The sequence below is a fragment of the Mchenga conophoros genome, linkage group LG16 (genome assembly GCF_057382185.1).
Source record: "Mchenga conophoros isolate Kocher_MC1m ecotype Shallow Benthic linkage group LG16, M_conophoros_male_GT1.1, whole genome shotgun sequence".
Classification (NCBI taxonomy): Eukaryota; Metazoa; Chordata; class Actinopteri; order Cichliformes; family Cichlidae; genus Mchenga; species Mchenga conophoros.
The window spans coordinates 35,987,547-36,010,192 of record NC_140541.1 but is presented as its reverse complement, the minus strand read 5'-3'; the positions used below and the strand labels follow the sequence as shown (position 1 = coordinate 36,010,192).

Below are 22,646 nucleotides of genomic sequence, written 5' to 3'. Positions count from 1 at the left end.
GGAGCTCAATTACCGCAGAAGGTTCGGTTCTTCAGCGCCGCATTTAGTCTGGCAATGATGTACGCGTCAACCCGTGTCAGCCGGCTCTCCTTCATATCCCGCCTCTTCAGCAGAGCTGAACTCGGAATAAATGTCTGGATTTTTTCTCTGGTGTTGCCATTTCACAGAAATGAAATCACATTTATGTGATACTGTAATTTCAAATGTCATTTAACTGACTGGACAAAGAAACGAGGGAGAGAAGCACATGAAATGACCCGAGTCATATGCAGCTCTGCTCCTTAAAAGTGGTGTAACATTACTTTAGTTGTGGCGGAGAAGGAAACAGCAGTGCTTATTATCCCATCTCAAAATTTCCAAGTCTGTAGACTGAAATCATTAATCTTTTAGTCAAAACTAACTCCTCCAACCTCCAGGCTACAGCCACCATCTACCCACCATAACCCAAGCCAGTTCCAGCCCAGAACTACCCAGCCCGTGCAAATCCAGCGTGCGTCAGCTCCCTGTCAGAGCGAGGTCAGGGGTTCTCTGGGGTTTCGTGAGGTTCACGTTAGAGCAGAGTTGGATAGGGGCAGTCTGTCAGCTTGATTGACAGCTGGGCCTCACGCTTATAAACTTTAATGGCTCTTGTTAGGGTAGTCCAGGGGCCCCACCCAGCAGGTGTGGCAAACGCACATATACACACACATACAGATATGCAAGCGTACTCTAACACAAGCCCAACTTTCTCCAGGACATCCTCTGTGATGATAATTCTGCTTATTTGAGTTGGTTGTACTGGCCTTGGCCGGATGTCTTTATAAATGTGTCGCAGTCTTTGATAGATAAGTGCGAGAGAATGATGGTTTGAATAATCTCTGAGGAGGTCTGCATCGCTCTGTGACACAGCGGTCCAAAATACAAAAACTCCTGCCCAAAGGAACTGAGACACCATGGAAAGCCATGAGCTGAGCGAAAGGAACGTGGCCCGGTAAAAACATTCCTAAGAGAGGCTGAAACCAAAACAGTGGAAAGAGGAGGAATTCCACTTGTTCAACAAAGAAAAAGTGCACAAGGCATCCATTGTTTACTGTTGTGTATGTGTCGGCGGTCGCTAAAACCAGTTGATTATGTTATGCTAAGTAAACAAGGAAATGATGTGCACTGTGCAAAGCAGGCCACCTTTTTTGGAATAAAGGTGTGGGTTAGCCTTGCTCTAGTGGGGGAACAGTCAGATCCAAAGAGGGGGACAGGTGAAGTCGAGTGTCTTACTGTAACTGGAGTGTAAACGCACAAAATAACCTCATTGACAGCTGGTAACAATTAGCATATTAGCCAGTTGTTTATCAAATAATTGCTAACAACCGTGGTTCGAGCTGGGCCAACATCTGTTTGTGAGCAATCATCAATTAGTCCAGAGTTCAGAGTTGACTAGTGGAGCTGCCAATGCATCATTCATGAGCTATTTAACTAGAGAAACTCCAGCATTATGCATTACAGCAGTGAGACTGAATAAAAGAGCCTGTAAAGTCCATTCAGCAATTTTCTTCCCTAACTCTTCCCACCAGCTAATTTGAGCTGCTTTCAAAAGAAACCCAATACTCATTATAGCAAAGCTTGTCTTAACCTGCCAAAGAAAGTACGGCTAGAACTCTCACACAAGTTCGAGTAAAACACAGAAAGTACGAGACACAGGGGAAGAGAAGATGATGTATAACATACAGAGTCTTTTGCAGTACCTGCGCATTACCTCCCAGTCCATGATGGTCAACTAAAGAGCACCAACAGCATGAACAGTGTTTCAGTTATAGTCGTGCATTGGGTTCATGATACCTGCAGACAAACCCCTCGCCCCCCCCCAGGCAGCTGGAAGCAACATAAACAAATGCACAGCTGACCAGCAGTGATCGTATGCCTCAGTCCATCCCTCCAACACGCACACATGCACAAACTGAAACAGTCTCAAAGAAAGAGAACGAAAGTACTCAGTCATTCAAAAAAAAAGGATTTATTCTGACTGTTATTCATTTGATGCCCAGCTGGCCTTGGACCCAAAGGTTGGCAAGGCTTCACTGTTCCTAAACTTTGTTTTTGCCATTACCAGGACAGAAAAACAAAACAAGAAAACAGGCCACCATCCTTTCCCTCCAGCTCCATCCCCCACTGACGTTTTCCATCAACATTCCTTGTCCATTACAGAAACGTTTGCTGAGATTACGTTAGAAACACTTGCTTCCTGCTGTTTTGATCCGATCAGGGACATTTTAGTCTACTTTTTCTTCTTTGCTATCAGCTATCAAAGCACCAAACAACCGTGTGATCTGCCTTTGTTCAAACAGCTGACATCACTTGCTGCCAAAGAGCCAGCCGGAGCAGGTCATGCAAACTCTAGTTCTATCTTTGAAAGGGAAAAACATCATTGTGTTCTTCACAACTTTACTCAAACCAGTCTGCCCATTCAACACATGCCAGTAAGGCCTTCTGTACAACATGTCCTGTCAGGCTCCTGCCATATATCTATATCTATATATATATGTATAAATATATTTAAAATCATTATTCAAGATTTTGTTTTTTAAATTAAAGATGAAGCCAAGTTGTTGGGACTTGTGTATAGTGGCCAGGTTTATTGAAAAAGACTCCGAAGACCTGCACAGGTACAACAATACTTACACACGTCTTAATAACAATAGCTTCCTCCCTCCCGACTTCAAATGATTGCTCCATTTCCTTTTGTTATCGGATTCCAAGACCAAGGCTGACCCTGCTTGCAGAGGTGTGAGGGTAACCACTTTCAGATGTGTATCAATGACAGGGCCCCGGGTGAGAGGGATGCCCTGCAGAGCCGAGGCAATTGACGCTCCCTGCCTCCTGCCTATTTTCGAATTTTCAGCTCCCCATGGCACTCGTCCAGGTACCTCCTCCAAACCCCTGCTGAGACTGGTGCTCTACAGGCGGCTGAAACCTTAGAAGCAAAGCCCCTGGCCTAAAATATTATTTTTGCTTCAGGGCGGTACTGTGAGTAACGAAAGTGTCCTTCAAGCTGGAAGTCATGAGCACAAACCTTCGTGACAGCAAAAAGCATCCGCCCTTCTGAAGTGTCCTTGAATTCCTGAAGCTTTAACAGATGTAATGGCAGTGCTATGTACTGCAGCTTCAAGTCATTGGTGGGCAAAATGCAGGTACAGAGAGGCAGGTTATTACATTTAGCCTCCAAGTTTAGCCATTTCCCATGAGCTGGAAGCTTTCTTTGATCTGTTTAGTCAGCGGTTAAAACATCGCCAGCGTGCTCACGATGCACTTTACGATTCTTTTTAGAAACGCCATTTTTATTTTGTTTTTCATGCAGGCTTTGTTTAGAGTTTATAAAATAAAAGTACATTTTTAATTATTATTGCTTTTTAGTATTTTGCATTAAAGTGTCCCGAGGAAAATGTTAATAACACTGCATCAATACACTGTTACATCACATGGTATGATGTATTTGTATTTCAAGGTGCTCTATACTGCTGATACTGCAGAAGATGACGGTTTTAGCAGGAACAGAAACAACTCCAATGACAACGATCTGAGCCTGTGCGTGTGGCAAAGACTCCAGTTTAGATTGTTCCATTTTTAAAATAAATGTTAATATATGTCAGTCTGGATATTAATCCTCGATGTAAAGTGTCTCTCAAGAATCTCCACTTGAAACCGCAGTTCGCTGGTTCCTTTGCAATGAATCAGACACCAGCTAGAAGAAATCTGTGGGTAGCCATGAATCACAGAGCTGCTCCACTCCACAACCTACACACTCTACAATTAACCTTCTGCCTGGAAATCCTCCCTCTGACGTATGTGTGTGTGTTTGGTGCTCACTTCCTGTCTGAGTGGTGGGGTAGATGAAGAAAATGTGAAGAGCTTGGGCTTGGATGAGTTAAAAATAAAAATCAGCCTGCTGTTGTTGCAGAATTGTACAAACTTGTGGTGTAGTAATAAAATACTTTTGAAAACAGGTTCATCCTTCAGCAGGGACTATGAACCAAAACACTGCTGTTATGTGCGATGTAAGAAAATACATGACAAACACTTAAATATTCAATCCTAAAACATTATAACAGCAAATCAAGAACCGAAATCATCGCTCAGTGATTCATTTGTAACACTTTTTGTTTTAGCGTCATTCATTTAAAGTGTACACAAAAAGTCTGCAGTGTTACTGAACCGCCTACTTGCACTGGAGCTCAAACTCCAGTGCAAGAATTATATGAGTGCTCACATATCATCACATATCAGCTGACACAGGCAAACGGTCATCTTTAATGTGCTGATCAAGAACAGTTTGACAATACTTGACAAATATTTAAAGTACTCTCTCCTTCTCTCTCTGCACATCTTACCTCATTGCCAAGCAGAGCAGAGATGCAGGCTTCAGAGGCATCACATATGGCTGTGAGGTCGTGACCCCCCTCCAAGGCAAGCACCAGCCGACCGCCTGCCAGACCCATCAGCTGCCTGGTCAGGTAGCCAAAGCCTGGACAGACAGGAAATCACAGCAGAAATGGCAAAGGGAGGGAGAGAGAAAGAGCAGGAAAAGAAAGAAAGACGAAGAATGAAATGGTATTCAGCCTCTAACTTCCTTTCTGGATATTGATCAAAGAAAAAAAAAAGCGGCTGGAGCGTGGATGAAGGAAGGGGTGAATGCATCACAGAGGAAAAGAGAAAGCGAGTGCACTGTGGATTTACTGGGGGGCAAAAAACAAGCCCTAATATAAGCCAGGTTTAATTTTAATAAATGTGGCTTTGCGTTTAGTCTTGGTCACAGCCTTTGATGTTTTTCCTCTCAGGATGAGGGGCGTTCTTATATATGTATTCAGCCATACTTTAGTCCCCCTAAATTCGACCATATCCCCTCTTCCTGCAATCCTCTTTAACCCACCCATAACCCCCCCTCTTTGACAACAAAGACCCCTAGCTCTTATTTGAGATCTGCTGGATGGTTTTAGAAAAGCTCTTTGCTGTCACGCCAGGGTCTCTATCTGAATATGTAAGTTAGATATGCACACTGCACACAAAAGGGGCGAGTTTATGTTTTTGAGTCTTTCCTAGCATTGAAAGCAGTGTAGCATCACAGAGCATACGGCACGAGTGACGTGGTGCACGCCTTAAGATGTGCATATATGATTCAGCTCATAGGAAAAAGAAAAAACTGATTTAGAAGAAATGAAATGGACAGTTTGAATCAGCACTTACATTTGGCTGTCAGTTTGTATCCTCCCAGCGGTGGGGCATGTCCATCTACTGCATCAAAGCCAGAAGATACCAGAACCATATCAGGCGCAAACTCATTGGCAATAGGCATGACCACCGTCCTGGAGAAACAATAGGCAACGTAATGTATCCGTAAAAACACTTTAGTTAAATCTCAGTCAGTCAAAGCTTTTCAGCTTCTGATGTCTATATTTCGACCTTACACATCAGCATCTGCATGCATGCTTCTTATTTGGCTTGCTGCCCCACACACGAAGGCCAGAAACCAGAAGTAATTTTAAAGTCTAGTGTTTCTCAAAAACATCACAAAATCTTGGCGATAAGTGAGGTTAGATTTTGTCACACAGCCTTGTGGAAAATTCTCACTATTATATTGTATTTTTCAAGCAAGGCTATAAAAAGTGTCACACTACATTTCACTGGCATTCTTGCAACCGGATATTCTTAAACTGCCACATATGGTTAATATTTGATCTAAATGACAGGGTGACCGGGCTGCTCTTACTGTATGAAACATGTATTTTAAAAAAAACAAATGCATTAAATACAGCAAATACTTTAGATTAGAAAGAAATGCAGCTCAAACCACCAAAAGGAGAATCAAAACCACCAAGCCTGAGATTTCAAGATTAAATTATAACACTATTAGAAGCTGTCCCATGTGAATATAAACAGTTCGTTTTTCCCACTGCCATATTTCCAATACATGAAACTGTGTCAAAGGATAAGGAACTCACAACAAAGCATACGTGGACATTAAAGAAGCACAAAAACCAAAGTGCTCACATCAACAAACTCAGGTCTGACAGACTTATAAATACCAAATAACGATTACCTCAGCCAAGGTTATTAAACACGATAGCTCGGAAGGTTGAACTTTGCAGTCATGTTTATAATCCATTAAAATTTGGGTTAGATCTACCAAGGTCTTCAAGGTTAACTTGATGATTTATTGTTTGAAAATTGACAAAAATTATTATAAATTGGCAGCTTATAGAAAGTACCATATATAGACTTAAAGTATCATGTCAGATTTGACCTCTGCTTTGAGATCGATGGACTGATCTGAAGGACAAAGTGATGATAATAGTATGTAGAGCTGCTGAAAACTATGTTAATAACTGCCATCGTCTTTAGGCATATATGGACTGCTATATGGCTTTGCATCAGTATTGTGTTAGCTCTGATGACTAAAAGAAGAGTAACAAGGACTGCTATAAAATCAATATACTAAGAAATGGCTTCAGTGTTCTTAGTGCCCTCGTGATGTTGCTTTCTTCCACTCTGAGGATGCTACAATTCACTCGCACTGTCAATGAATTGCAGTATTATTTTTTTTTTAATTTCTAAACGGTCATTTTTCTCCATTTCATGGTTTTCAAAGCAAACATCCAACTAATCAGTTTGTTTGTACAGTATGTGTGTGGTAAGGAAAACTGCCACATAAATGTTTGAAGTGGAAGTTTTGGAAATTTAGTGCAATGAACCGCATGAACCTTAAGTAAAAAGGAAAAACGGAAGGACAGATATAATTGCATATGTGTATGCGTGTTAAGTACGGAGGATAACTAAGACTGGATGGGTGTGGTGAATGAGGGCTGCTTGTGTACAACCTTCATCTGACTGCTTGTGTGCAATGTGTCATACACAGAAATCAAATCAACAGTGGAATAGTGCGGAATGATTCACTGCAAGCTGTGGCTGGAAAATCCAGTCGGTTTATAGGATGACCTTGTTTTGAAGAAAGGGTTTTTGACCAAGCAGATTAGATAAAATAAGATTAGAGCTGTTTATATTTAACTTTTTTTGTCGTCCTATCACAAAATAACAATAACACAACTTTTAAGAAGTGAAAACTTTAGATGTTTATGGGGTTTCCATAAGTTATGAACCTGTAATAATCAATCCTCGAACTAGTAATAACAGGAGGGGCACAGACGTATCATGTGACATAGCATTCTGGTTTAGCATAATTTACAATGTCTAACTGAGTTCATAAATAGGACTTCCCAGATGGCAAAACAAGTGTCTCTGTCATTCGCTGTGGAACCTCTGGCATGGCACAACAATTTTTCTGGGGCCTGGGATATTTGGGCAAGTAGCATTTTAGTGAGGTCTGTGACTGATGGAGTACCACAGGGTTTCGTTGTAGGTCCCCTGTACTTTGCTGACCTCAGGAACACGGTGTTGGTTTGCCAGCTGTGGGTGAACAGCGTGCCCTGAGCTCCGTAGGCCGCAGGTTTTTCCATCTCTTGCTCACCACCAAATTATAACCCTTAGCTGTGCACACCCCACCCCCCACCACAACACAACACTCCTACATACACACAGCTGTCTGAGGGAGAGGTGGGAGGTAGCACTGGGAGGTTTTTGGGAGTCCCAGACAGTAAGTATACGCAGAGTGTGAGCGTCACTGTGCGCTATCGTGCAGCTGGCAGCGTTTCAGATGAAAACGTCAGGCCGAATAGGATGAAAAACAAAGTGAACTTAATTGAGTAAAGACATAAATGAAGAGTGGATGAATGAGGCGAAAGACGTGACATACTGCATCTTTTTTTTTTTGCTGTTTTCCAGCCTTTCATATACTTCAAGTCAGACAGCCGTAAACAACACAAACGTGTACACGAGCAACACAGATAATTATGTTTGGATTTATGTTAAATTAAAAAGGACTTCTGCTAAACCCTCTGACTAACTGCTACATTTATTTAAGCATACAGCCTTGGCCCATTAACATTTGGGGGCCATAAAGACCCCACACTAAAAGAAGCCTGCCACAGACGCTTATGTGGCCTGACACACGACTTGGTGGGAAACCTTGACTGCCGAGGATATGCCTCAACCACCAAGGGCTCCTCCACCCTCTCCCCTCCAACCTTGAATACAAACAGCAACTAGTTCTGGTCACAATGCTGAAAACTGCTGGTGTCGACAGTTCCACACCCCACCCCACTGGAATAATATCCTGACATTTAAACAAATAAAAAGCCGCAGTGATCAATTACCAGGCTGGCAGAGAGGGAAGTAAGTGGTTTTGAGAAGGGCTAATTGTGCGTGAATCAGAGGCTATGCACGCTGAGATGAAAAAGACTTTTTGTTAATTAAGGGAGGGGAGAGTTTACGACTGAGCCGTAAGCGATGGGACATCCTGACCAAAGAGGCTGAAATCTAAACCACTGCTGGCTGTCTCCCAGTTACATTTAACTACAAATGCAATTACTTGACAGCTATGTGGTCTAAACTTTTGTTTAGCATTGTTTGGCTTACCTAGCAACAGGTGCAGCTGAGTCTGCATGCACAGAGAGCACAAAGGAATGCTGAATGGCTGTTGCACTTCAGCTATGAGATGGCTTTAATAAGAATACTCAAAATAGATGCAGCGGAGCTCGGGAAAACAACGAATCCTACACTTCCTGTTTCTGCAAGCCAGAATAAGCCTGGTGACATCACTGGGGGTATTTTCTCAGTCTTTTCAGAGAGAAGGAGCTCCTGTCCACAGAGTGAGGAGCATTCCCTCAGCTGTATGAACAGATCTCCATGCGTAAAATCTGTGGAGGCGAACACATATCTTCGATTGGCACCGCTTTAAAAGACTTGACCATGCTCAACCTTATAATGCACACTCTTTTTCATTTACTCTGCTCCAAGTAATTTCTCCTTGTCTGATTCCAGTGAGCACTTTTAGTATTTGGCACATGTCACCCAACATGATATCAAATGTGCACACTCGAAAAAGTTAACGCGGCAATAGGTCTCGGCATAGCTGTCATTTTTTTGAGCCAAGAAAAACTTCCTCTCTCGGGACTACACATCTGTATGTAATTAATCTAGTCCTGAATTTATACATTGCCAGATCTTGATTATGCCCTGTGATCCCATGTACTTCAGCTTTGTAACATGAATAGCAGTACTGTCATGTACAGAATATATATTAAAAAAAAAGTATTACTATCCTATCATTTTGTATAGGATGACTGGCTCTGGTCTAGATGAAAATGCCACCAAATTAGATATTTGTAAGCTTTAAAGCTCAGAGAAATTCATTCTCATGGGGGAAAAAAAGGAAAGAAAGATCCTTCAGAGGGAGCAGCACTTGTCAAACCAGCAAACAAAAGGTTAAACTGCAGGCTTCCCCCCTTCGTTCATAAAAAATGAACAGGAGAGCAGGAGAAGAGGGAGAATAAGAGAGCGAAAAACTCACACACGCACACTTACACTTCAAAGCCCTGTCATCTGGCTCTGCGGAGAGCTGGTTTGAATTAAATTTAATTCTCCTCCTCTCTCGTCTTTCCAAGTTCATGGCAAAAAGAGGGGGGTGGGTGGGATGGGAGTGAGAGAGGAAGAGAGAGAGAGAGACGGGGAAAGAGACAGTGCTTCTGGTTTTCATTAGGGCCAATTTTCTTATCTTTTTTCTCTGTGCTTTCTGGAGGCTCAGACTTGATCCCCTGCAAATGCAACGTGGCACAGGCCAGAGGAGGAATGGGAAGGTACTGGCTGCAAGGCACGCATCCCCTCCTCAAGACAGAGAGAGGAAGGAAAAGACCAAAACACACAAGTAATAAGAGTGAAAGAGCAACTGTGTTCACCAAGTGTTTATTTTGGGTTGTAGATGTGTGAGCAAACAGATATGAAAGGTGTGCATTTGCACATCTGTTGCACTGTGCACATTTTGCACACAATCATGCAAATTTGAATCAGGGCATGATGCATTTGTTTGACAATGAGTGCATGCATGCGTGTGTGTGTGCGTGCATTTGTGACAGATCTATGACCTGCGCACAGGTTTGCTGGTGCCCCCGTGGGGCATATAAATTGTCCAATACCTCTGGAGCCTCTGGGAATTAATGGTGACACGACCTGAGGTTCATGAACACCAAGCTCCTATTCTGCCTCACGCAAAGAAGGCTGAATCGCAATCGCATTAACAACCTCAGCATGCACAGGCTGATATGCAAATGCACGTATCTGTGTTCATCACTCCAGGACAAACGCACACAAAACAAGGGCATAAGAAAAGTTGATCCAGATGACAGCAACACTTTTAGTCCAGTGTGCGTTAAGAGTGTAAAATTAAATATTAAATAATTGTAAATGAGAAAAAAAAAAGCGTGAACTCTATTTTCTGAGGCAAATTCTTAATCACAGGAAGCCAGAGTTTGAGTGAAAGTTCCCTTTGGTTCAGTTAACTGTGTTTTCATGATTATATTTTTGGAACTATTCAAGAATTTCTAAAACTTGAAATGAGTGTGCAGGGTTAATTCTTTCCCCTCCTAACGCAAATAAACATATAAATACAGAGTTATAAAAGTAATAACTTAGTAATTTAAGGTCTTCCTAATGGTCTCTTGTGCTGTTAGTATTGGAGAGCTCTCAGTTATACTCATCTCAACTGTCAACACAGTCATTAACATTTAAAAGGTGATTTAATACAGAGCACGGTTACTAGTCTCTTTTTGTGGTTTTATTTATTTATAAATTCCTGAGAGTAGCACGTCTATGATGGTAGAGGGAATGAGAATGAGGCAGCAGCTACTGACTTCAGTCATAGATTATAAGTAATAGCTGCAGTATGACATACATTACGTGGCTGTCATCAACGCAGATGCAAAGAGCAGGGTAGAAAGAGGAGGATGAGGAGGAGAGAGAAGAATACAAAGGAGAGAGATGGGGAGCGAGAGCACCCTGGGTTCTGGGGTGCATTAAGAAGCTAAGGTGTACTTCCGGGGGATTGCGTGCCTAAAGCCGCGATGAGCCAGTGGCCTGTTGGTTTGATGTGTCGGGCTCGGGCCAGATGGACAGACAGTTGCAAACATGGACTCATCTTCAAAGAGCACTGGAACCAATCCAGGCCTTCTCCTTTCCAGCTGTGTGAACTAAAAATGTATGAGAGACAGGTACATGTCTGCACCGAGTGCATGCCTGTATCTGTGGAAGCTTATGTATAGTTATAGGAGCGCGCCTAACGGGAATCAGATGGGATAAGGGTGAGCACCATAAGTTCTTAACAGCTACCAACAGGTAATTTGTTACACACTGTACTTCATACTCCAAGGCTATGACAGGAAGAGTTAGACTGCAGTGAGTGACATCACTGTCTTACCTGAATGCAGCTAGATACTCTGCATCCCCCATAGGAGGGTCCAGTCCCCCAGTAAAGGCCATGTTCACGTTAAAACCTTCACCTGCTCCACTGCCCACCTAGGAAGCGCAAACACACGTGACTGGGTTTGTTACGTGTGGGCTGACCGAAGGCTGGGTCTGAAAGGTTTATTAAAAGCATTTGTCGTCTTTACCTCATCGGGTGCGCCACTTCCCGGGAAGAAATTCCCATCATCGTAACGATGCAGGGACAGGTAAAGGACACTGGGGTCAGCGTAGAAGGCCTGCTGGGTTCCATTGCCATGGTGGACATCCTGGAAAGATTATAATGGGCATTTTTTTATTAAAAAATAAGCATATAATAATATTTTCAGTGTAATTATCCTTTAAATCTCTTCGGTCAAAGAAAAACCAAATACCAGGGGCACATAGAGACTGCCTCGTCATTAAGACGGATTATGATGAATAGGTTTGAGGAAATTAATGAGATTCACAGAAACGGGACCATCAATCTCTGCACCTCCACTTGGACCAGCTGACTGATGCAGAGAGAGAGTCCTATACTGCCAGACTATATCATCTCCTTCCAGCCTGTTGCGATGTCACAAAAGGATTCAGCGCGATTCAATAAAACACTCGACTTCAACAGCTGCTCACTTTTGCCAAAAGCGTCAGTTATAAATGACCTCATTGTCTATGTCTATGAATGCTACAGTACACAATTTCTAAAAATGTCCCGGCGGCTGGAGGCGAGTGCCATGACAATGAGCCTGCACTCAGCGTCCCCCTGTGACAGACAGAGAGGAAATTAAAAGGCCCTTCAAAGGCTTTGGGGAATGGCCGTGACCAGCCAGGGATGCCACTGAACAGCACCGCTCCTGGACACGACAAAGGCTCCGTCATACCTTCGTATAAATTTTATTTTTTTCTCTGTGAAGAAAAAAGGGATAATATCTGACCCAAATAGCCAGACAAGAGCTCAGTTTGCGGCTGCTATGTTCATAACCCCTCGCAATTTAAAAACAAGTGGAACAGATAACATAATGAGGATTTTTATATTTTTACTGCCTCATAAATCTAGCAGCTATTTTCTTTTCTTTGTTAATAGAAGTTAGTGAGACGTTTGTGCCTTTGTCAGCTGACAGTCTCTTTCTTTCACACTTTATGGTATAAAAAATTATTTTAAAGTAGTTATGCAGAAGGGATTATTCTGGGATGCAACACGAGCATAAAGAGAAACAAAGAGTAGCTAGCCAACGTTGTCAGTTTCTCTCTCAACTCTTTGTCCTTCAAGTGAGAGCAGACGTCTACCGTGCAAGAACCTTGAGCCACATCGTGTCTAATATTGTACCTGTGCATACAGGTATGCTGTCATGTAACAAACATCCCACTGAGAAACTCACCCAGTCTACGATGAGGATTTTACTGACATTGAGCCTCTGCTGCAGGAGCTTGGCTGCTATGGCGACTGAGTTAAAATAACAGAAACCCCTGAGGATTGAACAAAAAAAAAAAAAAAAAAAAAAGAGAAGAAGACAGCAACAAAATGATGACATTTTAAATTTTATACTCATGCTTAAGCAATATTATTTGCATCATGCAGTAAGTGCTGTATAAAAAGTACAGAAACACTAAAGTAAGAGGAAAACAGCTTTGTAAGATGAGATTACTTACATAGGTGTGCTCTCCTCAGCGTGGTGTCCAGGGGGTCGAACGATAGCGAAGCCATTCTGTCGGCAAAAACAGATCACAGATGACACGCCTGCTCACTTCATTTAAAAGACTAGTAAAAAATAGTTTCACAAATCCACTGCTGCATGCAAAAACCCACACATGGAAATCCATAAAGACTGCGCTTGGACAGTTTCTTAATTGCTTATTTAACGTGGGGGCTTGGGATAGTGGGCCTACACAGGCTGAATTAGCCCCTCGTGTGGTCCCATGGACAGGTGTCCAATCCATCACAGGGCAAACACAGAGTGACGCATAACCACACACTCTCACATTCATACTTACAACTCATCACAAATTAACCTAAAAAGCATGCTAACACAACTGGACTATAACAACGAACACATTATTTTCCCAGCATCGCTATTTACCCCGTAAGGACGAGTAATGTGTCGATGAACAGAAAGAACACAAATACATTCAGAAGTATTAAAATCTATTTCTGTATTCTAAAGAATACAGATGTTAGCTTCTCCCACTGAAAGTGCATGCGTGTCCTCACGGGAACAATGAGTCTGTTAAGGCGAGCTTTGTCAAGGCAGGACTCCGAGCAAATGTTTTTGGAGGGTCCCAGCGCAATGTGGGGACATTAGATAGATGTTTGAGCTTATGTAGAGCGATTGCAAACTGGACTAATGATGTTGAGTCAGCTGCAGCGGATTAGCAGCCAGCCGGAAGATTACTGTAGCGACAACTGCCTCTACTGGTTTCCCCACACACGGTTAAAGAACTCTGTACGGTACCATATGTATGTGAGCGAGTGAAGTTTCTCTATACAAAGAAAAAAGTAATTAAATTAAAACAGACGTGGGGGGAAACAGAAAGTAGAAGCCACAGAGACAGAAGTGTGTGTGTGTGTGTGTGTGTGAGAGAGGGAGAGAGGGAGTGTGAATGTGTGCCTTCAGTAGATTTATGGCTTTCTGTGGAGTTCATAGAGTTGTTGGTGCAGGTGGAATGTGGTCATTTGGCCATGAAGGATCCTCGGAGAACCGTCTGCATGTGTGTAAGCATGCGTGCGTGTGTGTAGGTGTGTGTGTGCATGTGTATACAAGCATTAATTTGAGGGTAAGTCAATACCAGCAAACTTTAAGCAGGAAATCACTCAAACTAAACTGTGTTGTTGTTAATTGTGCAAAGTGATGCACAATCACTCATGCCCACTCAACATGATGGCAGGATGCTAGCAACCCCACCCAAAACTCAGCTGGGTATCAGCATGGTGTGCTACTGTTTCTTGCTGAAGAACGTCACGAGATAGTGTGCTATACTGGTGCAAAGCTAACGCTAACCTGGTCTGCAGGTGGCTTTGGTGCAACACTTCTAAAGGGGGCCTGTTAATGGGGACTGCTGGCGCTTGCGGTGCGTGTGCACCGGGTCTCCCTGCTGGGTTCAAACAGCAAGCCGCCACCGCCACAGACGCACGAGTCTGGCTGGGATGGGGAGAGGCGTGATGGGGTGGGGATGTCTGTCTGGGAGGTGCGAAAGTTGGTTCTGGAACTTTTTCCTTGTTTTTTTTTTTTCCTTTAAGGTGTCTGGAAGTACGGCCGGATAGCACATTACTAGAGGTGACCTGATATAGTGCTCTCTTTGCGCTGGGCCTTGTTCTGTCTGTAAGCCTATGTGACTGGAACTCAGGTGGAAAATCGACTAGAGCAGTAAGACCTTAACAAGGATATTAAAATCAAACCCCTCGAAGTTGGAGGGGACCAATTATACTGCAGAGTCCATTTGAGTTACATAGCATTTAAAGGTTAACGCACATTTACCCGCTCCTAAAGGCCACAAGTGCTCCAATGCCTAAAAATACACTGCAGCCCTGCAAACAGCCATGACTAATCGAACTCCACGGAGCATCCAAACCAACCTTCAGTTCTCCCGATGCTACTTTGAAGACGAGCTCCACCACAGAGCCAACAGCCAGACGCGCTGCGCTGGATGAATGGACTTCATTCCAAATGGTGTCGCTGTCCACCTGCCAACACACACAAACACACATGAGGCCTTGTATTGTTTAAATAACATTTTCAAACGGAGCCAAAATATGCAACTTCATACTGTTTTCCACTTATCTATTTTTTGCTGGTGTTACTGACAGCACTTGAGTGGGGCAGAAGTCGTAAAACTGAGCACATTTGAAATCATTTAGCTTGTGTCATTTCACAGCATCAGAGTTACTCTTTGAAAGTTTGTCTGCAGCGGTGCAAGAAGGGCTGGAAAATTTATTCACTGTGAGGAAAACAATAGAGAGAAACACTACGAGACATAAAATTGGAGGATTCATCGCGCTGTGTATAACACAACAGACTTTCTAAAAATCCCTTTGATCCGTAAGGATATGACACTGTAACTCCGCACTCCAGAGACCAATCAAAGACTTAAGTATAATATGATGAAAACACAAAAGCCTTAATTAATAACAGGTTAAGCAGCAAATTTATAGTAAGCTGTCAGTTATACGTCAGTTTTAAGGTTAAACCATATAGAGGGGTTTTCAGGCAAACAACACTCATTACGTTTACAGATATTTAGAGACATTCCATAATTTATCCACCTTAAAATATTACACGACAAAAAAAACAAACTGTAAAAGGCCGATTAAAAAAAAAATTTTTTTTTGGTATAGAACATGAGGTTTTTTTTGTTTTTTTTTAATGACTAAAATGTGCGTGTGTGTGATCATATCTTTGTGGGGACCAAGAAATGGACGTTTACTATACGTGTGAGGACCAAAATCCTGGTTCCTGCAAGTCTGAAGGCATTTCTGAGACTCAAAATGTGGCTTTAGTGACAGGGTTACAATAGGGTTATGGTTAGGTATAGGGTAAGGGTTAGGCATTCATATATCATGGTTAGGGGTAGGGTGAGGGGATAGGGAAAGCTTTATGTCAATTAGATATACCCATAAGATATGAATACCTGACGTGTGTGTGTTTGAGCATGCTTAGACACAGGGCAACTATTCAGTGGTCAAGCCTGATTAATGCAGAAGCACGGGCAGCGCCCCCCCCCCAGCCCAAATCACTACAGTACCTACACACACATGCATACAAGCCCAACAGACCACAATAGTCTGTGTGATTGATTGTACGCAGAGGGCCACGCACAGGATAATATACACACCCTCCATCAGGCATGGCAGATACTGCAGGCAGATGGAGCACACGATAAACACAGAGAGAAGAAGCTGGCTGAGGAAAAGAAGAAAGTGAAGGCCTGTGTGTCAGTGTGTTTTGAACCGTGCACACATGTGCAGAGCGGCCGACGCCAGAGCTCTAAGCGAGGCTTTCCTGATGTAAACCTGGGGGTCTTTGAATATGTTAACTTTAACCTGCCAGTCGCTCGCCCTTTCATCCACGCCGCTGGCCTTTCAGTCAGTCAACTGACCGAGTGGAACATTAACCTTAGCCACCCAGTCAGATCCTCGGTCCTTCAACCAGTCAGCGAGCCGAGCGAGTCGACAGCCTTTCAGGCAGCCGCCCCCCTTTTCCTCCGGTCTCCAGTGACGAAACTGATCAAGGCCGGATGATTACTCCATAATAACATCCACGGAGAAGAAAAGGGGCTCTTTTAAAGTTGCGCCAAGAAAGAATTTGTCATGAAATGAAACTGTGGAGCGCTCAACATACACTAAAGATACTAAAAAAAGGGGGGAGTGAGGAAGTATGGAGTGCATTGTTGATGAGTGACTAATGGAACCCAATGTGAAGAGAGGGGAACGCGGTGTAAGTGGATGACAGTATGTAGTAGCCGAGTCAATGACTGAGCGAGCGAGCAAATCAAGAGTCAAGTGAGTGAGTGAATGGGAAACTGAATCATATATACAAGTCAGGTTAATGAGCGCAAACAGATGCTGCTCTGAAGCAGCGCGAGTGCTTTATTATTTCCCATGTTGATGTTTAGTTTTGCCTCGAGCCTGGAGGGGGACACAAGCTCGTCGGGGGAAAGTGAAAGGGAAGTGGTGTGTGTGTGCATGTGCGTGAGTGTGAGTGAGTGTATGTGTTAGAGGCAGAAAATAGCGGGAACGTGCTGGTATGACAGAATGATGGTTCTCCACAGGCTGACAGCTTAATTTGAACCCCCTTCCTCTGCAAGCGAGTGAGTGTGTGTATGTAAGACTTGTATGTGTGTGTATGACAGGAAAACAACAATTTAGTCCCATTTGCCATTATAAAGAGCAGAACGGAGCAACGCAGAACTCCGGCTTTTCTTGTTCCCACCGCAGCAGCAGGAGTGGTGGCCCCAAAGGAGGCAAGAAGAGGAGAAAGGAAACAGAGGTATGAGGAGATGAGGAACGATGTAGAGAGATCAGGTATGTGGCAAGGTAGGCATGATGTAGCCTTTCAAATGCTCAATATTGTGAAGACAACAACAAAAAAAGCATGGAAACACACACACACACACACACACACACACACACACACACACACACACACACACACACACACACACACACACACACACAAAAACAGGTGCACAACTGTTCCAATGTATCAGTTTTCAGATACATTATCACTTCCAACTTGAAGCAGCCATCAAAATCATTGCCTTAGCACACAAGAATCCCCAAACACAAACTATGCAATGCACACAAACAAAGTCATACCCCCTGCCCCACACACACACACACGCACGCACGCACGCACGCACGCACAGCTCGTAACATCTGGTTACAATTACTAACACGGCGGAAAGGCGAGCAACAGCTTTTGTTGCCTCTGGTCCTTGAGGGGTGGTGTTTGTGTGTGTTTGTGTGCATCTGCGTGCTAGTGTGTCAAGGCTGTGTGTGTGTGTGTGTGTGTGTGTGTGTGTGTGTGTGTGTGTGTGTGTTTGTTTGGTGCAAAGAGAACAAATGGGACCATTATTTAGGCAGGGGGCAGAATGAGTGGGCGAAGGAGACACTTATTATACTGCTATTTGATAAGGCTGAAACTATGCTTATTTGCTTCGTTCCAGAGTCTGATGGAGCTGTGCCAGATGGGTATTGATTAGACTAACAGTGTTGTAAAAACACAAGTGTCTATTACAACAATTTTCCACTGAATAAACCACTATGACTAACAATGGCCTTTTCCAAGAAATATCAAGAGCGCAAATTACAAATACTTAATTAGACAGTGAATATTTGGAAGATGACTTAAGCATGAATTAACAAACAGAGTAAGTGACTTACCCCTATGCCTCCACACGGCAACCTCACAAACATGGGATTTACTGAACCTGAAGAGAAAGAAATGAAGTGAAGAATTAGAAAGAGAGAAAGCAAAAGTGAAAGGTTACTAAGGGAAGAGGTTGCACTGCAGACTCACAGACACCCTTAAAACCAACTATTTGACTTTGTGACCTTATCTAACAGCAATAGTACACAAGGGCATGCTTTAATTAGGTGAGGTGAAGGAAAAAAAGTATCTGCTTGACCTCTCAATCAAGCCTTCTTCAGGAAAAAAAAATCTAGATTTGGCCAGAGAGGGGTCAGTTTGTCACTGAAGAAGAAAATCAATAAACTTCACATTTCTGACATGTCTGAAAACAAACTAAGCTGACGTAGTTACTGACCCCGAGTGAACTCTTTTCAAATGTGTGCTTACACTTTTAATTTCCTTTCAAACAAAACAACATCAGCTTACTTTATTATTTGTAATTTCTTTTGAAATTAAATCTGACTGCTTAACATAATCCTAATCCAGAGTTAAACACTACACCACTAACAAATATTTAATATAGTGTGAATACTTTAATTCCTGATTAGCCGCCACCTTTGTGGTTTATTCCTTTACTCCAGCTCTTACTGTAGGCTATCCCACTTGTACGCTGAAGCTCACACAGGAGTATCTGGTAAGACTCCTGTGTGAGCAGTAATAATAAGAGGAATTTATGCCTCCACTGAGTGAAAGCGAAGATCGCCACTGGGGCTCGCCCCTTTGATTTTTTCACATAATGCAGACTACTTCACTACACCTGCACTTTAAGGCCAGACATAAGTGACTAAGCAGCCTGCGAGACTTTTAGTTTAGCAGCTCTAGTTGGTCCTTGTCTTATCGTAACACCTCTGAGGACTTTATTAGAAGGACCTTTAGTTATGATACGATTTAAGCATTAGAACAGATTCCTTTAAACGGACCCTGCAGAGTCAGGCGGTCAACTTCAGACTTGTGAATAAATGCATGAAACGCTACAATTCTCAAAAACCCAGTAAGTCTTAAAGCATCCACAATTTTTTTAGACTAAACTAATGAGTAATCTAGTCTAGGAGGTGAAGCAGTGCACGCTTGGAAAAAGTGTGTTTGTGAATGTGTGAATGTGTGTGAGGAAGCATGTCTTACTGTCTAGTTTCTGCCGCAGCGGGTTAGTTCCATATAGCATGACGTGGGCTTCAGAGTGGACTGTTTGCAACTCCTCCAATGAGGCCTTCCTACCACGGATACACTGAAAACAGAGAGGAAAAAAAAGATACACAACTTCTGATTAGCTTTTCATGCTCCGCATTTAAACTCCCCGCAAAAACAGGATAGGAGAGCAGAGTTCTGCAGAAGTTTTATCATATTGTTAGTCCGAAGAAATAATATACAGGGCGTCCCAGTGTTGTCACTGAGTCAGTTTAATATTAGATCATATTCGAAACCTCAATGTGAGAGTTTTCACCTATAAGGACAAATGTTAAAAGAAGTGCATTAACACTGCCTCCTTCTGGCTACGACAACAACCTGCAATAAAGTGGTAAAACATCACTGTCAGGGGAAAATAACACAAACACTAATATATGAAACAATTTCCAATGACACAACAACAAATGTGCTGTTTTTTTCTGTTTTTTAAATTTGGGCAGGTGTGGTGGGTAGTTTGATTCCTGGCCTGCTCCATAAGTGTTCTTAGATGAGATACTGAACCCGGAATTGTCCCAGTGCACCTGACTACTTTAGAGGGTGTGTGTGCGACAGATGAGTGTATTATGAATGTGAGGGAAAACATATGAGCGTAGCTTCTTTTTTTTTTTTTTTTTTTTAGCATCAATCAAACAGGAGACGACTGCGTAAACGTCAGTGAAGTTAACATTTGCTTTCTCAACGTTTCCAAAGACTGACAACGATTCTTATTGTTTGCCTCTGAAAGCTAAATACTCATGTACATTTTCTAATTGTCCTTCAATAATAACACAAGTCTAACTTTGTCTTTACCTCACAGTGCGCCCTGAGGCCTGTTTCCTGCAGTCGGGACCAGATGCTCTGAATGCGGCCAGCGTGCTCTGGATGACTCGTTGTGCTACCACATATGCACTGGTGCTTCTGCATCAAAGACTCATACACAAGACCTGGGAAATTCACACACCACCACGCACAAACATATGGGTGATTATGCACCACTGACAACAAGGATAGAAACAGCTGTCACGATGACATTTTACGGTCACACCATAAGACGTGGTGTGATTATCATCTATTGCACCTGCTTCTTCTAAAGCAACAGGTTATCATTGTGCAATAAGCAAAAACCCTGTTTAGGATGTTTAAACACTGCACACAGCTACTCACTCTCTGCATTGTGTTTGATTACTGTGGTGCTCATGACAATAAAAAGCATCACTGCTGTGTGTGTGTGTATGTGCAAAGAAATAATTATGTAACTCAGCAGACCTGTAGTGAATCGAGGTTTGGCTGGCGGCTCCTGCACGACCATGGGGAAGGAGGAAGAGGCTGGCGATGACTGAGCTCTCGACAGAGGCCGGTGGCCAGCAAAATTGGCCGAAAGCCCGGCTGCTTCCATCGAGGCTTGGTAATTCCTCAACTGGTGGATCCGCTGCTGCTCTAAGAGCAGAGCCTGCTGCTCACAAACACAGACAGTGCAATATTCAACAGAAAGCTGGGCTGCAATATGAGTTTCCCACCAGAAGATGGCACCAAATACCAACATCTTCCTACTTGCTATAGCGCCCAGTTTAATCAGCTTCCATAAAGAGATTCCTGTTGCAAAGAACCAAACTACATTTGGTTGTTGAAGCAACATTTTCTAGCTGACATAGTGCCAAACATGAGTGTTTCACATTAAGGCGTCATAATTATTTTAAACTGCTTACAGAAAAGAAAAGTTATTATGTAACTATTTATGTAATTGTTTTCAAAATGATCTTTAAGCACCTGAGTGGAATATTTCAGTGCTCGCTAAGCAGTCGTGTTTTCCTGCTCTGATGGGTGTGTCTGTCTACACTATGGGCGCCATGGCGACAGTGAGAGGAGTGTCTGATTGAATTTGGCTGAGCGGACAGCAGGGATGTGGCCAAAGAGAGACTGCGATGTACAAATTCACGTGTAACAGAGAGATTTGTTGCTGCTAACAGCTTTTACATAAAATACTTGCACGTGTATGCCCGCATGAAGTTGTGCTACGGACTAATTTCGAGGATATTTATACACATATTATACTGGAAGCGGGTTGGGTAGTCAGTCCAGTCGGGAGGAAAGGCAGATCAAACAAATGTGGAGTGTAATGTTTCAGTCACAAGAAGCTCCATCTGTCACTGCTATCAGTGTGTTGTTCAGCCCAGCTACAACCACTTACTGATTACTGTAATACAAAAAGAATCCTCCATACTGTGTAATCGCTGCCAGTTTGAATCATCATGCACATATATGAAGACATTATGTCAAACATATGAATCTGACACTGCTTTTAGAGTCATGCAAAAGAAGAAACTTTCTCCCTTTTTATAAATGCCAGATTAAACTTGTGGAATTTGAATTTCATGCCCAGTCCGTCTTTTCCACTCCAACTGGTCCCCGCCATTCGTGCTTACCTGTCTGAACAGGAAGTCCTGCTCAGCCTGCCTCTCTCTTTGCTCCCTCTCTTCTTGCTCCTGGGGATCCGGAGGCTCCTGCTTGATGACCACCCCACGTAGCAACCCCGTCTCTTGCCCAGAGGTAGGAGAGGAGGACGATGATGACGAGGAGAGCGCCTGGTGCTCCCTAAGCTCCTCCTCCGTCTCTTCCGGGTGACTCTGGTGTTGCCTGCCTGGTCCTGAGGCTCCCGGGCCTGCAGCTGAGGCCTGATCGCCGGGCTTGGACATTATCTAGAGGGCAAAAAGACACGGCCAGGTCAAACTTTTGACGCAGTGATTTGACGGTGTTATGCATGTTTTTAGAGGAAAAACTGGAACACTTTGGACATAAAAGAAAATATTCACATAACATTCGGCCAAGATTAGGGAGTCAACTGATGATGTTAGGAGCCAGTAACAGAAAGACGTTCCAGAAAACAGAAAAAAGACAGAACCGAGAGTTTCAAAAGCATGAAGGGAGGAAAGCACTAAGGAAACATCAGGGACAACATGCTCCAATTTAAAACTACACTTTGGATGTTTTTCATTCCAAAAATAACTGACTAATCAGTCCGCGTACAAAGTTAATGAAAACAACCTTAGATAAACCCACCAAAAGCTAACATTAGCCGGGGCTTTTGACTTTTTGCACACACAGAAATAAACCACATCTGTACTCTGGATTCTGATAGGCTAGTTATTTGTTTTCAAACTAATGATATAATCTCCTGAGACTATGGATGAATTTTACTGCTAAGTTCGTCGTGTCTGAACATGTAAG

At 43.0% G+C, this 22,646-nt stretch overlaps 1 protein-coding gene across 3 annotated transcripts in view; it reads right to left on the bottom strand.

The window, feature by feature from the left end:
• hdac4 (histone deacetylase 4) overlaps positions 1-22,646 on the bottom strand; it is a 122,774-nt gene that overhangs the window by 6,680 nt on the left and 93,448 nt on the right. For all 3 annotated transcript variants that reach the window (XM_085248717.1, XM_085248719.1, XM_085248718.1), the window contains 12 exons: positions 21,845-22,117; positions 20,688-20,874; positions 20,232-20,365; positions 19,380-19,482; positions 18,230-18,276; positions 14,924-15,031; positions 13,003-13,058; positions 12,732-12,819; positions 11,523-11,642; positions 11,330-11,427; positions 5,212-5,330; positions 4,359-4,492 (listed from right to left, as the gene is read on the bottom strand). In XM_085248717.1, coding sequence (XP_085104843.1) covers positions 4,359-4,492; positions 5,212-5,330; positions 11,330-11,427; positions 11,523-11,642; positions 12,732-12,819; positions 13,003-13,058; positions 14,924-15,031; positions 18,230-18,276; positions 19,380-19,482; positions 20,232-20,365; positions 20,688-20,874; positions 21,845-22,117 — 1,467 coding nt within the window. The remainder of the gene's footprint in view (positions 1-4,358; positions 4,493-5,211; positions 5,331-11,329; positions 11,428-11,522; positions 11,643-12,731; positions 12,820-13,002; positions 13,059-14,923; positions 15,032-18,229; positions 18,277-19,379; positions 19,483-20,231; positions 20,366-20,687; positions 20,875-21,844; positions 22,118-22,646) is intronic.